The 17261-nt window shown below is 45.8% G+C and overlaps 1 protein-coding gene across 2 annotated transcripts in view; it reads left to right on the top strand.

Moving 5' to 3' along the window:
* Positions 1 to 17261, top strand: part of rapgef2b (Rap guanine nucleotide exchange factor 2b) — a 51761-nt gene that overhangs the window by 16137 nt on the left and 18363 nt on the right. The window contains exons 6-19 of one of the 2 annotated variants that reach the window (XM_079508033.1): positions 1059 to 1223; positions 2567 to 2674; positions 2967 to 3170; positions 4739 to 4847; positions 5202 to 5496; positions 6351 to 6508; positions 7252 to 7320; positions 9060 to 9300; positions 9744 to 10142; positions 10577 to 10788; positions 11955 to 12078; positions 13004 to 13027; positions 15279 to 15502; positions 16363 to 16530. In XM_079508033.1, the coding sequence (XP_079364159.1) occupies positions 1059 to 1223; positions 2567 to 2674; positions 2967 to 3170; positions 4739 to 4847; positions 5202 to 5496; positions 6351 to 6508; positions 7252 to 7320; positions 9060 to 9300; positions 9744 to 10142; positions 10577 to 10788; positions 11955 to 12078; positions 13004 to 13027; positions 15279 to 15502; positions 16363 to 16530 (2500 nt within the window). The remainder of the gene's footprint in view (positions 1 to 1058; positions 1224 to 2566; positions 2675 to 2966; positions 3171 to 4738; positions 4848 to 5201; positions 5497 to 6350; positions 6509 to 7251; positions 7321 to 9059; positions 9301 to 9743; positions 10143 to 10576; positions 10789 to 11954; positions 12079 to 13003; positions 13028 to 15278; positions 15503 to 16362; positions 16531 to 17261) is intronic. The other variant, XM_079508034.1, reaches the window with a different exon arrangement.

Below are 17261 nucleotides of genomic sequence, written 5' to 3'. Positions count from 1 at the left end.
CGGGAAAGCTTGCCAATAATGATAAAGAGTTCATTTATATAGCACCTTTTTAAACAAAGTTACAAAGAGCTTTACATACATAGGCAGCAAATAATACAGATTAAAACAATACACAAAGATCAACACATAAAATCAATGGGTAACAAAGAATTAACATGGAATGAACAATTAAAAACATAACAACGGCAGAAGCCACTAAGAAAAGGCTTTAACATACACATAGGTTTATAGAAGTGATTTAAAAGACGACACTGATTTTGCCAGCCTCAGCTCCACGGGTAGGGCATTCCACAGCCTGGGTGCCCGGACTGCGAAGGCCCGATCTCCCCGTGTAACGAGACGAGACGGGTGGCCTTTCAGGAGGGCCATGCATGCCCGAGGATCTAAGGCAGCGCCCTGCGCCCCTGGTTCAACGGGGGGCAGCAGGGCTTTGATGTAGCTAGGAGCCAATCCCTGCCTGGCTTTAAAAGTTATCAGTAAAATCTTAAAATCTATTCCAAAACTAACCGGTAACCAGTGGTGTGCAGCTAGGATGGGTGTAATGTGTTCACATTTCTTTGTGTTGGTTAGTAGTCTGGCTGCCGAGTTCTGAACCATTTGGAGGCGGGAAATTGATTTTTTACAGAGGCCGGAGTATAATGAGTTACAGAAATCCAAACGTGAAGAAATAAAAGCGTGAATTACCTTTTCAAGGTCTGCAATTGATAAAAAGGATTTAATTTGAGCTATATTCCGAAGATGGAAATACCAAGTCTGGACTACCCGTGTGACTTGAGGACTGAAAGAAAGATCCGAATTAAAGATAACACCTAGGTTGCGGGCTGAATGAGTGACATTGGAGAATGTATTAAGCATGTATTAATGCAATCCAATCACGCATTGCCATCGCACCGCTTTCCATCGCTTGATTGTCATCAAGCGAGGAGTCTACTCGACATCATCTTTAAGTTTCTAGTTGCAAAAGCCACAACTCGTTAATGCCCTAATATGTATTACACCTTCAATATTTCAACAATTTCCACAATTGTGCGTGTGTGTGTGTTTTGTGTTCTTTCCAGGGCACAACGGAGCGTCTAACGATGCACCTGGTGGAGGAGCACTCAGTGGTCGACCCCACCTACATCGAGGACTTCCTGTTGACGTACCGGACCTTCCTGTCCAGCCCCATGGTCGTCGGCAAGAAACTCCTGGAGTGGTTCCACGACCCCAGTCTCAGGGACAAGGTACACAAAACTATGGAATGAACTTCCCATTGCAATCAGAACTGCAGAGTCCCACTCTTCCGCCGTAGACGCCATCTTAACCCGTAGCACTTGCCGTAGCACTTCCACTAGCCTCGACGACCTCACAGGCGTATGCAAAGGCTTATTTAACTTCGATAGCATTTTATGTAGACATAGCACTCTATAGTGTAAGTGTATGTATACTCATTAGAGACCAGCGGGTGGCGGATTTAGCCGCGGTTGCCGCGGGTGAACCGCAGTTTAGGGTGGATTAGGGTCAATTCAATGTATTATAAATTAATATAGGATAAACCGCGGGTGAAATAATGCGGGAAATAAAGTAATGGCATAATAAAGTATATAAATATGCTTATTATAGCTTTTAAAACGCACACAATCTCGGCGTGCGTGCGTTAGTAGTAGTATTTTAATTTAATCATTTTCCATGATCTGGCACAAATTAGCCGCCTATGAAGTTGGGTCCTGTTGCACAACAACAACAACACAGTGGTCTCCTACAGGCAGCTACGCTAAAGTTGCTAACAGGCAGCTAGTGAGTCTGAGAGAAACCTAAAACTAAGTAAAACAGAAGGGAGGAATATACGTTCGGTGTGGGACTGGGAGTGATTAAGTTCTTTACCCTGCCGCTGATGACCGCTGGCTATGCTGTATGAAAGTGTGTTACCATGGAAATGGATATATACAACCACTACGTAACATTGGTGAACTGTCGAGAGAGTGGTGAGTGACATTGTTTGTACAAGTAGTATAAATAGCCGATCTACAAGCTCACAACGCGTCGCAGCGTCGCGTTGTGAGCTTGTAGATTGGCTATACTGTATACGCTGGGCGCTTCCCTGCGCAGCGGATTGCGGGTGGTGCGGATTAATAAATTGGATTAATTAATAAATTGCGGTCGGATAACGGGCGGATTATAATTATGCACATGCGGATTCGGGTGACAAAAAAGCTCATCCGCTGTTCTCTAATACTCATAGTTTCATTGTACAGATATTCTACTGTTCTCTTAGCTTACTTCCTTGATGATTGTCTATGTGTTTCATGTTCTTGCTTACTATAAATTGATCTGGATTAAGAGTGTCTGCTAAATGCCTAAATAGTAACCCTTGTACTGTCCTGCACTTTCATTACAATCAGTTTACACCTGTAGAACAGGTGTGTTCTACAGGTGTGTTCCATAGTAGTTTGCCTACATAAAAAGGCATATAGGGCTACCATGATCTTGATATTACAGTTAACAATTGTGACTAGCTCAAGTACACTCAAGTGTGTGTGTGTGTGTGTGTGTGTGTGTGTGTGTGTGTGCGCGTGTTTTCCTGCAGGTAACACGGGTAGTCTTACTGTGGGTGAACAATCACTTTAATGACTTTGAGGGAGACGCTGCCATGACTGCCTTTCTGGAGGAGTTCGAGAACAATCTGGAAAGAGAGGTTTGTTGAAGAACGAACGTCCCAACTCAACTATTATGTCGTGACGAAGAGAATTCACCACAATGTTAGCATGCACACATGTTTGGCTCTCCAGTGATCAGTCAAATCATCGGTTATTCATTTATGTTTTATTTTTGCACATTTGAGTTGTAAAATTAAAACTAATAAGTAAAAATAGCGAAAATAGCAGATCTGCAAGCTCCATGTTAGGTGGTTAAATCAAGCACGTTTAACTTTTTGTCAGGTTTATATTTTGTAATGTGTTGCACCCTTTGCGCTCTTTACCCTGCAGAAAATGAACGGTCACCTCAGACTGTTAAACATAGCGTGCGCTGCTAAAGCCAAGCTGAGGCTGGTGACCCTGACCAAACCCACCAGGGAAGCCCCTCTGGCCTTCACCCTGCTGGGAGGACAGGAGAAAGGCTTCCGGATCTTCATCGATGCCGTGGAGCCCGGGAGCAAGGCAGCCGAGGTGGGACTCAAGCGTGGAGATCAGGTAAGACTGCAAGACCCCTCCGTATCATCGTTATCATAGGGTTGGGTTCTTTTTGTAATGTTTGTTCCATCTGAGGCCTTTCAGACCCTTTTTCCACCAAAATAACTTTGGTTCTAGATTTGGTTCCGTTTCTAGATCCTTGGAACCTTGGGTGCTTTCACGGAACCGGTGGCCATTTTTTGGTTCCAGTTCCGAACCGACTTTTAGGGTCCTGAACCACTTCATTTTCAGTGGAAACACTTTGGACTGGTTCCAATATTAGGTAGGAAAAAAGAACGGAACCGGTTCAACCCTGGTGGAAACGGGGCCTCCAGAGAGTTGTTGAGGTTTTTATGTTTCGTTTGTTGTCGTGAATTGAGCTAAATTATACATTCTAACTGGCGTTAAAGCCATCCGAAGATATCTTAAATCAGAACTTGCCAGAGACCGCAGATAGCTTCTGCAAGCTTACCCTGACACCGAACACACACACACACACACACACACACACACACACACACACACACACACACACACACACGCACACACGCGCACGCACCAGTGGTGGAAAAACGACTCACATTTTTTTAAGTATCAATTCTGCAACGTAAAAATAATCTGCACGTCGCACACGATGTCTTTCTATCATTTTCGCTCTCTGACGCAGCACTCGGGGGTTTAAGGGAAAGTCTCTTAATCCGTAAACCCCATCCTGAGACTCCGGGGTTTGGACTTAAAGCTTGTGCCGGTCCCCAAACATCCTGCAGCTGTCTCTCACTGCAGGGAACACAAACATCCTGCCAAGCATGTACTGTATTCTCACACTGCCCAGGGAGCCGGAGGAGGCTGTCTTTAATGCTGAAACATGTACTGTATTCTCACACTGCCCAGGGAGCCGGAGGAGGCTGTCTTTAATGCTGAAACATGCACACCATGACTGTATTCTCACACTGCCCAGGGAACCGGAGGAGGCTGTCTTTAATGCTGAAACATGTACTGTATTCTCACACTGCCCAGGGAGCCGGAGGAGGCTGTCTTTAATGCTGAAACATGCACACCATGACTGTATTCTCACACTGCCCAGGGAGCCGGAGGAGGCTGTCTTTAATGCTGAAACATGCACACCATGACTGGGCCCAGGGAGCCGGAGGAGGCTGTCTTTAATGCTGAAACATGTACTGTATTCTCACACTGCCCAGGGAACCGGAGGAGGCTGTCTTTAATGCTGAAACATGCACACCATGACTGCTTGATGTGCTGCACTTAACAGAGTGTACCGCCATCGTGGGCAGACAGCTGTGCTGGAATTGCCGCACGCGCGCACACACACACACACACACACACACACACACACACACACACACACACACACACACACACACACACACACACTCTCCCTTCAAGGTTGCTGAACCAATTGGGAGTCGCTGTCTGTTTCCAGCGGTAGATTGACCGGGCCAATCTATGCCCAGAAAAGCGTATAGGTTTCTGTCAAGCTACTCACATACGAGTCCCAACCAACTGTTTAGGAAACATGTGCCATAAGATAATGTTCTCCTCCTGTTTGTTGTCTCTGTCTGTGTGTGCAGATCTTGGAGGTGAACGGGCAGAACTTTGAGAACGTTCAGCTCATCAAAGCCAACGAGATCCTGAAGAACAACACGCACCTCTCCATTACTGTGAAAACCAACCTGCTAGGTGAGAGATGATGACAACCACAGCATTGCAGCTTAAAACCCTTTAAGAACTGAGGCCAGATTCTACAAAATGTCTTCTAAATCCTGACGGTTTTCTGAAAAACGTATCAGTGGTGCTCAAACTTTTTCATGTCAAGAACCCCCAGAATTATCTGTATTTGGCTGCCGACCCCAATCTGAAAGTATTTTATTCCAGGGACCCAATTCAGGGCTAGCTCTTTATGCGTGTCTGGTAATATTATTGTCCGCTCATTGTGTATGTCCTTGGCAAAAAATAATATTTTAACAAAAAATGTACATCACAAGCCGACATGGCACTGACCCCCGCTCTCATCTCCTCTCCCCCTCCCCTCAGTCTTCAAAGAGTTGCTGAGTCGTCCGGAACTCGACCACCACGACGCAGACGGAGAAGACGAGCCCGACAGGAAGAACGGCGGCATCGGCGTGGCGCCTCACCTGCCCAAGATCGGCGACATCAAGAAGGCGAGCCGCTACTCCATCCCGGACCTGGCGGTGGACGTGGAGCAGGTCATGTCTCTGGAGAAGGTCAGCAAGAAGGCCAAGGCCAACACGGTGGGCGGAGGACGCAACAAGCTGAAGAAGATCTTCGACAAGACGCTCACCAGCATCCTGCCGCCAAAACCCTACAAGTAAGAAAGACCTTCTGGTTGGTTTGCTTCACAACACAGTCTGCAACGATCTTGTAGATTTGTTTTTTGCTTGACTGTAGAACATAGGCATGTAACGGTATGATATTTTACAGTACGGTACGAGCCTTTCGTAACCAACCTCCAATCTGCCTTTGCAATGCATATCGCCCCAGGCATATTCAAATGAATAATCTCACGCTATCACTAGCGTGGCTGTTTATGCTGCGGTAATGGCGGTATACCTTTACATGCCTACTAGCACAGCGGTTATAGAATACTTAGAAAGCGATAGTTATTTCCCTCCATGCTGTTTTTATTTTATTTTAGACATATCGGCCCTCAGATCAACCTGGTGCAGGCCAAAAATAGCCGTACGCTGATCAATGTATATTGTCACTTTTTTAGATATTCTTTTGGGGCTTTTTGTCTTTTATTGATAGATGACAGTAGGTTGACAGGAAACGGGGAGAGAGATGGGGGGGGGGGGAGACACGCAGCAAAGGTCGTCGGGGTCGGGCCTCGATTACCAGCCTAGGTGCCTGGACCGCTAGGCCGGCCCAGGCAATTCTATTGTCACTTTGACGTGAGCGTATATACCCAACACACAAATCCCACGTCCGGTCTGCTTAGACGCAGAACCATCCATAATAATGACCATTTGGAACTGCCGTCGTGTCGCTTTGTAACGTCTGCAAGTAGTCTTAACTCAGCATGTCAGTGTTTCTCCTCCTCCCCGGCTCCTTTTCTCCCCCCGACGCAAACATGGCCACCCCCCCTTGCCTCGTGTTCCGTAGAACCGTTCCCTCCTCAACCCTCCCTCCCTCTTCTTCTTCTCCTGCCTCTCGTTTCCGTAGCGACGTGGGCGTGGGCCAGTCGCAGGACGACAGCATCGTGGGCATGAAGCAGTCGAAGCAGATGGCGCCCGCGCTGCCCGTCAGCGGCAACCTGTCGTCGTCCAACCCGGACCTGCTGCAGTCTCACCACCGCATCCTGGACTTCAACAACCAGCCTGGTGAGTGGAGTGGGGTCGGCGTCCCCGTTTGACCCCTCTGTCACGTGGAACTATCTGTTGCAGGGGTGGGCAACTGGCGGCCCAGGGGCCACATGCGGCCCCCACCTTCACTTAATGCGGCCTGCATGTTAATATCAGAATACTGATATAGTATTGATTTCAGCTGTTGCAATTCCAAACCCGCTTGAATTACTTCATGACTAGTATTAAATGACTAGTACTTAATGACTAGTATAAAAATGTTATTGTCTTTTTGTGGCCAATGTAGTTATGTTAACAGTTCATAAAGTTAACTTAACTATAACTAAATGCATTTGAAATTCAATAAAAATGTTACTTTTCAGGATTCCAATTCAAAAATAGCAAACAATTATTCAGGTTTTGAATTCAAACATAGCAAAAATAGCTGATCTACAAGCTCAAAATGCGACACGTTTTGAGCTTGTAGATCGGCTGTTTTTGCTACGACAGTAATATGCACTGTGGCCCTCTGGAGTGAGTGTGAACCATAGTTCCATGTGACAGAGGGGTCAAAATTGAAAGAAGGTTGCTGGTTGAAATAGGTCAACACCAAATGACTGAAACTACTTAATATTCACCAAAACCAGAGCAGAACTCCCACTACGGGACTCAGGCAATCAAGTAATACCTTTGCAACCACTATATTAATGGCAAGTATTTCCTACAGCTTTACGTGAACTAACCCATTCAAATGTAATTTCACACCCTATGTCATCCTCTAGCTCCATTGTTTTTCAGTAAGTACCCCGTAGGCCGCAGTGTGACATCATATCTCAAGGGCAAGAATCAAGGTCTGCATTTACAAAGAAAATGATCCTGATTGATCTGTGCAATTATTAATCATGAGTCAACTAAATGATTTCCTGTCTTTCATAATGACATTGACAACTGTGGTGTACAGTGGTATATACAATACTTTGTGTAGCAATACCTTTAACCACTTTGAACCCTGTTTTGTGCATGTCATTACAGGCAGAAATGCTCAAAAATAATTTGAGGGGGTGGTGGGGGTTGGGATAGCAGAACCTACAAGCTCCTAACGCGTCGCAACAAGTTGTGAGCTTGTATGCTGCTATTTGGCTATTTAAAAATCACACTCGTGTGAAGTGAGGGGCGCCCACTGGCTGCCACATGACGTCACGGGGGTGCATGCAAAACAAAAAGAGAGAAAATGGCTCTCAGAAAGTGGTTAAAGCTCAGGTCCTATCTCAACGTTTATCTAAAGCTGAATGTGTTTCCCCGGAGGCTGTGAGGAGTTAACGATGAGCGACGATCACACTATACAATGTTGTCTTTGTCAATGCTGTCAGTTGATCTACTCTAAGCTCTTCAGACACACATTTAGGTTGAGCGGCTTCTCTGTCAATTTGTCAACAATTTCCTTACGCTTCTTCAGCTGCTGTCCGTGTTCATCAGCTGTTGAACGGACACGGTTCACGAGCCGGGCTTGATTTCCTTTTTAAGTTTTGACAGAGTGCGATGCTAACGGCATTCCATCGACAGCTGTCCTTCCCAGCTCTCTAATGGTTCTCAGTGGTTTGTGGGAGTTCTTTCTGGGTGTATGTTCTGGTGAGAGGGTTTTTATGAGGTAACCACGTTTGTTTTTCCCTGATCAAGATAACACTGAGGTAATACCCATGACCCTAACCCTAAATAACCCTAACACTAAATGGAAGAGAGCCTTAATTGGTAGTATCATTAGTAACACCTTTGAAGGAAGTAGGGAAGTGGCCCGGAATCAGGAAGAGTTATTCTGTGTGCATAGAGCTCATTACGCCAACCCTGAGGTAGGGTTGGCGTAAGCTGAGTGGGTAGAGTGGCCATCTGGTAATCATAAGGTCGCTGGTCCCCCCCCACCCCACCCCCGGGCACGCTAAGCTATGCGTTGAAGTGTCCCCGAGAAAGACTCTTAACCCATTTAGGCCTGACGTCGAAATTAAAAAAACGTTCGCTCTGAAAGAATATATATTCAAAGATTTGTGCCGCATTTTCATGATTTTTTAAAAATAGCAGATCTACAAGCTCGTAGCGCGCCACTCGGTGGCGCGCTATGAGCTTGTAGATCTGCTATTTTTCAATAGCTAAACTGTAACATAATGCTTAGTTTAATACACCAAAAGGGGTTCCCGTCCAGAATGGGTTAAACACTAACTGCTCCCCAGGCGCTCTGTTAATTGCACCCACTGCTCCTAATAGTTGGAATGGTAAATGCAGTGGATGCCAAGTTCGCCATAATGTGCACTGCAAATGTACAGTGATGGACAAAGAGTGGAGACTAAATGATTCAATTATAATTATCACGACTGATTTCAGTCATTTGGATTGCTCAGATCGGTAAACCAATAGGACCCACCGCCTGTTTTCGACCGGCATCCGCCCCTCTAGACCGGAAATCACACTGGCTGGGCCAGGCTACTTCCACAAATACATTGCACATTCTGAACTGGCCATAAAAATTATTTCAGTGGTGAGATTTTGTTGAGTGTGTGCTCTAGTTTGTGACCTGTGTGTGGCGTTTCCCCGTACACAGACTTGTCGGACCAGGTCCTGAGGGTGTTCAAGGCGGACCAGCAGTCTCGCTACATCATGATAGGTAAAGACACCACGGCCAAAGAGGTGGTCGCCCAGGCCATCCGGGAGTTCGCACTGACCGCCACGCCCGAAGCCTATTCGCTGTGCGAGGTGTCCGTCACGCCGGAGGGCGTGATCAAACAGAGGCGGTTACCGGAGCAGCTGTCCAAGCTGGCGGATAGGATTCAACTGAGTGGCAGGTAAGAGGGGCCAATAATCATATTTCTTTTAGATCGGTGCCAAGTCCAACATCTACAGAGTAAAAACAACTCATCGTAAAGGCATTCAAATGAAGAAATAATACAGTAGAAGACATGACATTAAACCAACACTACACATATGTTTTCAGGAGGGAATTAACACATTAAGACAGACTGGGAAAGCATCTGTCATTTTAGAATGTGCTGTCCTTAATCTTATTTACATGGTGGCCATGTTGCTCTAACTTCAAAACAAGGAACCATCCCAGAGTAGGAAGTAAGAGCCAGAGTGTAACTATGGTCAATTGAATAAAGCCTAGGAACTTGCACATCTGCTATTATTTAATAGTTTTGAATGACAAAATAGTTTGAGAACTACTAATTTAGAAAGCAAAAATGTTTGTACTTTTTCTTCCACCACCCGTTCCTCCTCCTCGCCACAGATACTACCTGAAGAGCAACATGGAGACGGAGACGCTGTGTTCGGACGAGGACGCCCAGGACCTTCTCCGAGAGGGCCAGATCTCCCTGCTCCAGCTCAGCACGGTGGAGGTGGCCACGCAGCTGTCCATGCGTGCCTTCGAGCTCTTCAGCGCCATCGAGCCCACGGAGTACATCGACGACCTGTTCAAGCTGCCGCGCGGCTCCAAGACGCCGGGCTCCTCGACGGCCAGCCTGAAGCGCTTCGAGGAGGCCATCAACCGCGAGACCTTCTGGGTGGCCACGGAGGTGGTGCGCGAGCCCAACCAGCTCCGCCGCATGAAGAACATCAAGCACTTCATCAAGATCGCCCTGCACTGCCGCGAGTGCAAGAACTTCAACTCCATGTTCGCCATCATCAGGTGAGAGACCACTGGTGGAAAGTAGCCAAGTACAGTACTTAAGTACAGTGCTAAAGTATAATTTTGAGGTATTTGTACTTTACTTCTACCCTGTACATTTCGCCCATTTGAAAAGAGCCAATCTGCAAGCTCACAATGCGGCGTGATGCAACACATTGTGAGCTTGTAGATCAGTGCTATTTTCAAAATATTGTTATACGTTTGTTATACATTTGAAAACTTGAAATGGGACATTCTGCATCATGAGTACTTTCTACTTTTGGTACTATAAGAACATTTCGACGCCAGTACTTTTACTCAAGTACATTTTTAATTCCGGACTTACATTCTACATTGCAGTATTGATACTTTTACTTATGTGAGTACTTTCTTCCACCACTGAGCAGAACTACCAACATATTATAATGAATGTGTCCCTCCCTCCCTCCCTCCAGCGGTCTGAACCTGGCTCCGGTCTCCAGGCTGAGGGGAACCTATGAGAAACTGCCCAGCAAGTACGAGAAGCTGTTCCAGGACCTCCAGGACCTGTTCGACCCGTCCAGGAACATGGCCAAGTACCGCAACGTCCTCAACAACCAGAACCTTCAGCCTCCCATCATCCCCCTGTTCCCCGTCATCAAGAAGGACCTCACCTTCCTACACGAAGGTATGGGGCGCTATACACTTTATACACTTTACCTCACCTTCCTACACGAAGGTATGGGGCGCTATACACTTTACCTCACCTTCCTACACGAAGGTATGGGGCGCTATACACTTTATACACTTTATACACCTTCCTACACGAAGGTATGGGGCGCTATACACTTTACCTCACCTTCCTACACGAAGGTATGGGGCGCTATACACTTTACCTCACCTTCCTACACGAAGGTATGGGGCGCTATACACTTTACCTCACCTTCCTACACGAAGGTTTTGGGCGCTATACACTTTTAGCAGACACTCTTAATCCAGAGCGATTTACAGTAAGCAAGAACAACACATGGTAATACATCAATTACATACAGTAGCAATAGTCATCAAGAATCATAAGCAAGCTGAGAGCATAACATCCGTCTAACACAGGGGTGGGCAACTTTGACGATGGAGAGGGCCACTATATTTCCACACTCACTCCCTAGGGCCATATATTACTGTCGTAGCAAAAATAGCCGATCTACAAGCTCAAAACGCGTCGCAGCGCGACGCGTTTTGAGCTTGTAGATCGGCTATTTTTGCTATATTCGAATTGAAATCTTGAATTTTTGCTACTTTTGAATTGGAATCCTGAAAATTAATATTGTTATGTAATTTCAAATGCCTTTAATTATACTTGTGTTGCGCAATGAGCTACTAATTTAGACTGAAGTAATTAAAGCGGTGTCATGTTCGCATGTTGTGGAATTGTAACAGCTGAAACCAATATTATATCAGTATTCTGACATTAACCTGAGGGCCACATTAAGTGAAGGTGGGGGCCGCATGTGGCCCCCGGGCCGCCAGTTGCCCACCCCTGGTCTAACAGTAGAATATCTGTACAATGAAACTATGAGTATACATACATAGTAGTACAGTATATAAACATAGTGCTATGTTTAGCCTTTGCATTCGCCTGCAAGGTCGTCGAGGCTTGCCGTAGCACGTGTGCTACGGCAAGTGCTACGGGCTAAAATGTAGTCTGATGAGGTGGGTTTTCTGGGGGTGTCTAAAAGACTGAGCATTTTGGCGTTTCACCAACGTCAGGATTGAGAACATCTGCTGGCAGATCCATAACATTCTTCTCCCCATCTCTCTCCCCCTCACGTATACTTTCTCTCTCTCTCGCCTCAGGTAATGACTCTAAAGTGGACGGCCTGGTGAACTTTGAGAAGTTGAGGATGATCGCCAAAGAGATCCGCCATGTTGGCCGCATGGCGTCTGTCAACATGGACCCGGCACTCATGTTCCGGACCAGGTACGTAGGAGGAAACCGCAGAGAAACCGGGTCTGGACTGATGCTGCGTTCACACAGGTCGGATGCAAAGATGCAGTTCACCACTTGATTGATAATGGAAGCCAGCGACATGAAGATGCAAAGATGCATCCGACGTTTGTAGCTTCTGCAAAAGCTACAAATGGAAGTTGAGCTGTTGAGCTTTCCAGATGCAAAGCTACAACTGTAGCTGTAACTGTATACTTAGTTTAGACTAGTCATTGGTTAGACATGGGTTAGGTTTAGGTGTGCTGCCCCGTGGGAGGTTAGGTTTAGGGTGAGGGTTTGAGATAGGTTGTAGTTGTAGGACTAATGACTAGTCTAAACTAAGTACTGTCTAAACTAAGTAGATTTTACAAAGCGACAAAATATGCTGTCATCTTTGCCATCTTTTGCATCTGCCCGTGTGACCGCAGCATTTACGTTCACTGTTCCTTCGTCCGGCTCTGACCACCAGCTGGTGGTCACTAACCGGACACTGCCTGCAGGGGTTTAGGGTCATGTAGAGTTTTGGAAGGGAGTTTCCAACGAGCCCTCTTAGGCTCTTTTCAACTGGTCCCCCACATGTTTCCCTGTTTCACTGCACAGACACATTGTCGGCCTGATTTGAGCACATAGAACGCTCCCCTGTCGGTGTCCTTTTTGATGTTGTAATCATGTGAAGGGTCTGTCCTCTTGTCTGTCTCTCTCGCGGTGGGTGTCCTCTGGTGTAAAATAAATGCTTGTCTGTCCCGTGGTGATTTCTTATGGTGATCTTTTTGTGATCTGTGGTGATCTTTCCTGTCCTAAGCTTATGTCTCCTTTCTCTCTTTGTTTTTTTATCTCTATTCATCCACCCTTTGCTGCCCTCCCTCCACCCCCCCCACCCACACGCTTCTCTGTTCATGGCAACCCCTCCCCCCTGTAGGAAGAAGAAATGGAGAAGTTTAGGGTAAGTTTGGTGACCCTATATGAACTTTTTTTGCCTTACATACATGCACCATATTAACCCTTTAACGGTTGTTCTCTCTTGCCTGAGTGTCCTTTTATTTCTTCCTCTCTGATTCCGTGTGTTCATTAACAGCTTTGAGTTGACCTCTAACCCCGCCTGCCTACACAAACATACTGGGTAACTCACATCACTTTTGCTGATATCAGCTGACCCATTCACTTAACACTCCGGCCGCACAAGGCGGAAATCTCCGTCCAATCAAATAATTACGCCCGCTGCCCAGCACAGAGATTAATCAAAAGGCGGAGAATTACTTGTTTGATAACAGAGCACGCCACTCTACAGTCTAGGAGCGTCTATTGGGCAACATGCGATGTAATTTCCGGTTGGGTGGTCACCCAAAGTGTACCCCCTCCATTTTAATGGATGGGATTAAAAATAAAAAACATGAATAACTCTGAATCTAAGTTTAAACATCTAAACAACAATTAGAGTAATTTAAAAGTATTTTATTTTAATATCAGAATCATTTTTATTTTGATCGTTTGCCAAAAAGCATGGAATTGTAGACAAAATATTCTTTCGTTTAAGGTCTGAGAGGCAAAATGTTATCAAATGGTCGTCCGTGGCTCAAATGCAGAATTAATAATGGGTCTTCAAATGAAATGGGTTGAAACCCACTGGCCTACTCGATATAGAGTAGACCTGTTCAGTAGAGAGCAGAATTTAACCTGTTCAGTAGGAAGCAGAATGTGTGTGTGCGCGTGTGATGTTATTACAATACCGCCCCCCAAAAAAAAAACATTAAATCACCATTACTATGAACACCACTGCTCCTGGTGGTGAACCTCCTCACCACAGGCGATAAAGAAATGTTTGTTCACTTCGTTGACATCTCATGTCAACGTAACATGATAACATTCCTCATATCTTAGTATGTTTACTCGGAAATAGCTTTTATGTGTCCTTCAGTTACCAAACATGAATAATACGCACATTCTAAACAGGCAATACTACAGTAAGTGTTAGCGATATGTGTTAGCAAATGTGGTCATTTGATAGCATATTTGACTTTACTAAGAAGCATGCTGTTTTGAGTTCCTCTCTTGGCCTTTTTTTTTAAAGGTTTCATGACATTAATTTTCATTTATTATTTTTTCGTTTTTCTTTTAGGTTTTATGCTCTCAATTACACCCTCACAACCTGAACTTTGAACAGTCAGGGGATTTTCTGTGGGCTGGGGTTTTCTCTGTGTTTGGAGCTGCAATGAAAACAATATGGGATTTGTGACTCTTATTTCACAGTCCAGGCAAAACGGAGCACTTGTTTGAGCCAGAAAACCCCAGACCACAGAAAATATACTGAATGTTAAAAGTTCTGTTTTTTGGGTGCAATTGACCTCAGAAAACCTAAAAAGAAAACAATTACAAAAACATTATTTTGTTATGTCACGATACCTTTAAGTCCTCCACACTAGCAAAGGGCGTCGATGTGGACTCATTCTGATAACAAAATGACTGTTATCATCATACTTTACATTCATGTCGGTCACCTGGGGTTGTGCTTTGTCGTGTGGTGTCCTCAAACTTTTTACATTTCAACAAAATTATGGAAGCAAACGGTCTAATTCGGACAGTTGGTTCCCAACTATCTATCAATGAATCAATCAATCCCCCATGGGGTCTCTGAACCCCACTTTGAGCATCACTCCTCTAACACAGCATGTTTTGAACACCGTAAATGTGGCCGGAAAAATAAGTGTCCGACTGTCTGTTAAGTCACTAGCAGCTCCTCCTGCAGTGTCTCCTTAATTAAGATTTCAAGCCACGTGCAAACAATCCTCTTTCTACTACTACAAAACCAACCCTGAGTCAGACCCCAGAAATGTCAACTATATGACCATGTGACCGTGTGTACCCCCTCCCACTCCCACCCCACTGCCTGGAATGGAATGTGTGGAATGTTGTGGAGTGGGAGAGGAATGCCTAAAGCTGCTCTCTCTCTCTCTCTCTCTGCATGACTTGAGTTCAAACAAACCTCCCTCTCTCTACTTACTACAACAAGGCAGCGGTAGTACAGTGCCACGCCTATGTGTACGCCAAAGCGTGTGCGCGCGCAGTCGTGCACACATACACACACACACACACACACACACGCACGAGCGCACACACACACACACACACACACACACCTGAAACAACAGTCTAATGGCATCTCTCTCTCTCCCCCTTCCTTGCGTGTGTGAGCACAGGTCTCTCAGCCAGGGCAGTGCCAACGCAGCGGTGCTGGACGTGACTCAGACGGGAGGCCACAAGAAGCGCGTCCGGCGGAGTTCCTTCCTCAACGCCAAGAAGCTGTACGAGGACGCCCAGATGGCTCGCAAGGTCAAGCAGTACCTGTCCAACCTGAGCCTGGAGACCAATGAGGAGAGCCTGCAGACGCTGTCCATGCAGTGCGAACCCTCCATCAGCACATGTGAGCACACGATAAGTGCCCTTTTACACCAAAACAACTTTGGTTCTAGAACCGGTTCCATTCTGGATTCTTGGAACCTTGGGTGCTTTCACGGAACCGGCCGGCGGCCATTTCTTGGTTCCAGTTCTGAACCAACTTTTAGGGTTCTGAACCAATTCATTTTCAGTGGAAACACTTTGGACTGGTTCCAATATTAGGCGGGAAAAACATAACGGAACCGGTTCAACCCTGGTGGAAACTGGGCCTATGAGTGTTAACAGTTAATGGATTTAATCATTATATATATACCGGTACTAGTCCTTACCCGTTCTGAATATATGAACAGCAAATGATGTTCAGTGTGGTGTCGAAACAGCGCGGGTGTTCACGTTAACATGCCCCGTCCGAGTTGTTTTCCCTGTGTGGGTCTGTATTAATCTGTGTCCGTCCCAACATGCATTTCACTGGTGACACGGAATAGGACAGACAGCGATCGGTGAATTTAGTAATGATAGTTTTTTTTTAATCAATTTATAGTAATTGTTAATCGGGATGTCTGCACGCACACACACACACACACACACACACACACACACACACACACACACACACACACACACACACACACACACACACACACACACACACACACGTACAGTACAGTACAGTATATGCATGAATGCTAATAATGTTGGTGTGAACTAGCAGGTACTCTGACTTGCAAGAATGCTAATTATTTTCGGCGGGTGCAACCAGAATGTCTGATCTTATCATCTCTTCTCCACAGTAAACAACCTTACCTCTCACTTATCCACTCACAGCTAACGGCTAATGGCTTCTCTTATCTCCGTTATCTTCTCTCATCTTCTTACCCCACTCAGTGCCCAAGAACGCCGGAGGCAAGAGGCCCGACACGTCTCCGGTGGTGTCCAGAGCGGCCAGCCAGCACAAGGGCCAGATCACCAAGGCCAATCAGGCTCTGCAGGTCCCAGCCGTGGCCCTCTACCCCTCCAGGAAGAAGGTCCCTGTTAAAGATCTGCCACCTTTCGGTAAGGGTTTCGACATACATGTTATAGCCAATGAAATGTTATTTTAACAAATCTGAATGGACCATTTTAACCCATTTAGGCCTGACCTCAAAATTAAAAAAAATAGCTAAATTATAACATAATGTTTAAAACACCAAAAGGGGTTCCCTCCCAAAATGGGTTAATACAATATCGTAGTACCTCTTTAGCCTCGTTTGGAACCTCACCCTCCGCTATAGGCTCCGAGAAGAGGTTCCGTGTCAGGATATCCCGGCATAGGTCGAAAATGGGTTGAGTCCGACGGCAGTGGAGAAAACCCTTTTCGCAGTATCGTATTCAAAAAGTAAAGGTATATCTTGAGATAGAATTTTAGTGGGTAGTAAACATTTTGGAACGGGGTGGAAACAACTGCTTAAATAGCTTATTTAGTCAGCCTGTGGCCAGTAAACCCCCGTCCACATACGTAGTACTGCTTCCGTAACAATGAAACTGACTTCATAAGCTTTGTACGCACTAAGCAGTTGTTCCACCCTGCTCCAAAGTTTTTACTGTCCACACAAACATCTATCATCTGTAAATGCCTTTACATTTTGTATACGATACTGCGAAAGGGGTTTTCCCCACTGCTCTTGGAGGGCTTGACCCATTTCGACCTAGGATAGGCAGGGATATATCTGACACGGAACATCTTCTCGGACGGAGATAATTGCGAGGGCGAGGTTTCCAAACGGAGCTGCAGTGTGTGGAGCCTG

Source organism: Electrona antarctica (genome assembly GCF_951216825.1).
Source record: "Electrona antarctica genome assembly, chromosome: 1".
Classification (NCBI taxonomy): Eukaryota; Metazoa; Chordata; class Actinopteri; order Myctophiformes; family Myctophidae; genus Electrona; species Electrona antarctica.
Note: the sequence above shows the minus strand (reverse complement) of the source record. Positions and strands in the feature narration are given on the sequence as shown.